This window comes from Plectropomus leopardus, unplaced genomic scaffold, assembly GCF_008729295.1.
Source record: "Plectropomus leopardus isolate mb unplaced genomic scaffold, YSFRI_Pleo_2.0 unplaced_scaffold21970, whole genome shotgun sequence".
NCBI classification, from domain to species: Eukaryota; Metazoa; Chordata; class Actinopteri; order Perciformes; family Serranidae; genus Plectropomus; species Plectropomus leopardus.
Genome location: NW_024623794.1, coordinates 1 through 2879, shown reverse-complemented (window position 1 = coordinate 2879; position 2879 = coordinate 1). Strand labels below are relative to the sequence as shown.

Below are 2879 nucleotides of genomic sequence, written 5' to 3'. Positions count from 1 at the left end.
AAGTCTGTGATCTTGAGCTCCTTTAATTTATGATGAATCTTTGAAAATCAATTGTCAAATTAAACGTTCTCCAGACATTCTTTGTTTGGTCTCTTTCCGGTTTCTTTCTAACTTTCAGGTCATTTCTTCTGTCATTGCTGCCAAGTTTTTGTTTTTGTTTTTTTAAGAATTCAAGGGGTTAATAACACAACTAAAGAGAGTTACAAACATACAATATTACCCTTTAACCAAAAGTAATGATGGTCTTAATACCAAAAATGGTTTTCTGCCAAAATGTCTCAATGTTGATTTTCATCGCATCCAGAAAAGAACTGAATAAGTCTGTGAATTTGTGCTCACACTTTCTGAAAATCACAAGTAAAGCACATCTGCAGTTTCTGAGCTGAAAAAATGTCAAATCAACGGTTCGGTCCGTTGGCGACGGCGTGCTGGAGTCGTCCTACCATCTCCTCCGAGGCGTGTGTGCATCCTCCCGCCTCCGGCTGCACCTCCTTCTCCTGCACCTGATGTCCTCCCGTTACAGTGGTGGGACGGCCGCGGTACCTGGAGGCGGAGACGCCGACATGTCAGACGTATGACGTCGAAACAACCGCACGGACTGCACAAAAAGGTTTGTCAAAACAAGTCGTTTCGTCAGGATGAATTAGACGCCTCATGTCCGAGGAAATACTTTAATTTTCCTCAGAATCTGCATAAATTATCCCATTATCAAGACAAAACCAGCTTTGTTATGCTACGATAATAAAAAAAACCCCACTTCTGATCTTGAGATAACGGCATTTTAAAAAACATATAATAAATGCAAGCGTGGCCCTTTTTGGCCTCCATATATATTTACTCCTCCATTAAAATGCTTCTTATGCATCAGAAATAAAGATCCATTCTTGCCACCAATGGAGTATTTGTACTTTTGATACTTAACCCTTCAGAGCCCGCTTTAACATCACACACACTCGTATCGCTCTGCGCACAAAATGAGCTTTTAAAAATCAGGCTGTAAAAAAATATAATACAATAATATTATTTTCTTCTTTCATTGAGTTTACTTTACTAACCAACATCAGTCCTCATCAAAAATATCAAATATTTATTCATTTAAGACTTGTGTGTGTGTGTGTGTGTGTGTGTTTAAATGTACCTGTTGCCGCCACTGATAGGGGGCGGGGAATAGCGGTTAGGGTTGTAGCGGTCCCAACCCGAAGTGGTCGGTCGGTGACCACGAGCATCTACTGGTTTGGCCTGCGAGAGAAAATGAGACATTAAGAATGAAAAACGAAATAACTCAATAAATGTGCTAAAGATCAGATTCATTGAAGCGTTTTGGACTTACTGTCGCACCCTGAGCCGGCGGGCTCTTAGTGGCCTGTGGAGGGAAAAAAAGGACATTGTTGTTAATTTATTTAAACATTTAAATGAATTCTTTTCTTCAATGCTTCTGTCTATAACAGTTGTTTCTGAAATATGAGTCCAGGTACTTTTGGTGCTGCGACTTGTCAGAATGGTGCAAATTGTCCAAAATAAAAATCACATAAAAACATGGATAAAAATACTTTAATTACAAACTAACAATATGTAATCTAATGTTGGCAATATAGAAAAAAATAACAAAACTATAGAATATAGAAATTTGACAAAAAATAGAAAAATATAAATGCAGGAAAAAGTTTAGAATTCAGACAAAAATAAAATTGAAATATAAAGAAAACTACATACTAAAAACAAATAAAATTATGAAATATAAAACAGACATTTTAAAAAACAAATAAAACAAAAAACAATTTCACAGGAAACATTTAAGAAAGAAAACCCATCTAAAAAAAATGTTTTGGGTTGTTTTTTTAAAAAGTCAGATTTGGAAGGTATGTTTTCTTAAAATGTTGGCAAATTTCTTTTCTTTAAAAATGTTTGCTGATTTCTTTTTCCTTTCAGTAATTTTTTATATTGTTTAACGATTTTTTTTGGGGGGGACATTTTTTTCTTCATTCATTTTTAAAGAATACATGCCTTCGAAATTGCAAGTGTGCCAAAAATAATCGCTCTACACAGCTGCGTCACTCCATCGAATGTTGGTATTTAAGCATTTTTCAAATTTAATTTAACTTTTTTGACTTTAACCCATATTTAACCAGGTTAGTTGAGATCAACAGTCTCTTTATAACGGGAGAGCTAAATGAGACAGCAGAGTCAGAACAAATGAATAAAACCACAATAAAAGCACAAAAATATGCACATTAACATGCAAAAAAACATCCGCGCAATGACAACTGATTCATTCACCATTTCCTCGACCTCACAGAAACTTTGGGATTTTTATAATTTCACTTGAGTGAACACGAACTCACTGAGTCATAGTCGTCATATTCCAGATTGTCCTGAGCCCAGGCGACGGCCACAAACACACACAGCAGCAGCAGCGTCCTCATCCCTCACTGTCGATAAAGTTCCCTTCACTCGGATGTCTTCAGTGTGCCGTTAGTCCTCTCTCTGTCCCCGAAATCTGATCTCAACGCTCATTTATCCTCAGTGGGACTGACCGTGTGTGTGTGTGTGTGTGTGTGTGTGTGTGTGTGTGTGTGTGTGTGTGTGTGTGTGTGTGTGTGTGTGTGGGCGGCCCTCCGCCCCCAACTTTCATCGATCTGCTGAAAAAAACTGGTCAATAACTTTCGGGACAGTTTACCCAGCCTGAGTCACCGCTGCGTCCGCGCAGCCTGCACTTTGTGGAGGAACAAAAGGGCAAAATGGCCAAAGAGTTTACTGATAAGTCTGAATTTATTGATCCAAGTTTCCACTTCGTAAGTCAAAATGTGCAACGTTATTAATATATATAATTTAACGTTCTGAATTTGTATAATTTGTTTTCTTTTTCTGTTTTCTTTATT

The 2879-nt window shown here is 37.4% G+C and overlaps 1 protein-coding gene across 1 annotated transcript; it reads right to left on the bottom strand.

Moving 5' to 3' along the window:
• Positions 1 to 383: 383 nt before the first annotated feature.
• LOC121965853 (fibrinogen beta chain-like) lies at positions 384 to 2502 on the bottom strand. The gene is made up of 4 exons (XM_042515967.1): positions 2343 to 2502; positions 1331 to 1363; positions 1139 to 1239; positions 384 to 543 (listed from the first exon to the last, which is right to left on the bottom strand). Exons 1-4 carry the CDS (start codon positions 2421 to 2423, stop codon positions 399 to 401), a joined length of 360 nt encoding a protein of 119 aa, XP_042371901.1. The 5' UTR covers positions 2424 to 2502; the 3' UTR covers positions 384 to 398.
• Positions 2503 to 2879: the final 377 nt, after the last annotated feature.

Bases quoted from the DNA above. Each gene is read 5' to 3' on its own strand.
- LOC121965853 (XM_042515967.1), bottom strand. From the start codon at position 2,423: ATGAGGACGCTGCTGCTGCTGTGTGTGTTTGTGGCCGTCGCCTGGGCT. The intron at 1,364-2,342 runs GTGAGTTCGTGT...TTCCCTCCACAG, and splicing joins AATATGACGACTATGACTCA to GCCACTAAGAGCCCGCCGGC. The intron at 1,240-1,330 runs GTAAGTCCAAAA...TTTCTCTCGCAG, and splicing joins CGCCGGCTCAGGGTGCGACA to GCCAAACCAGTAGATGCTCG.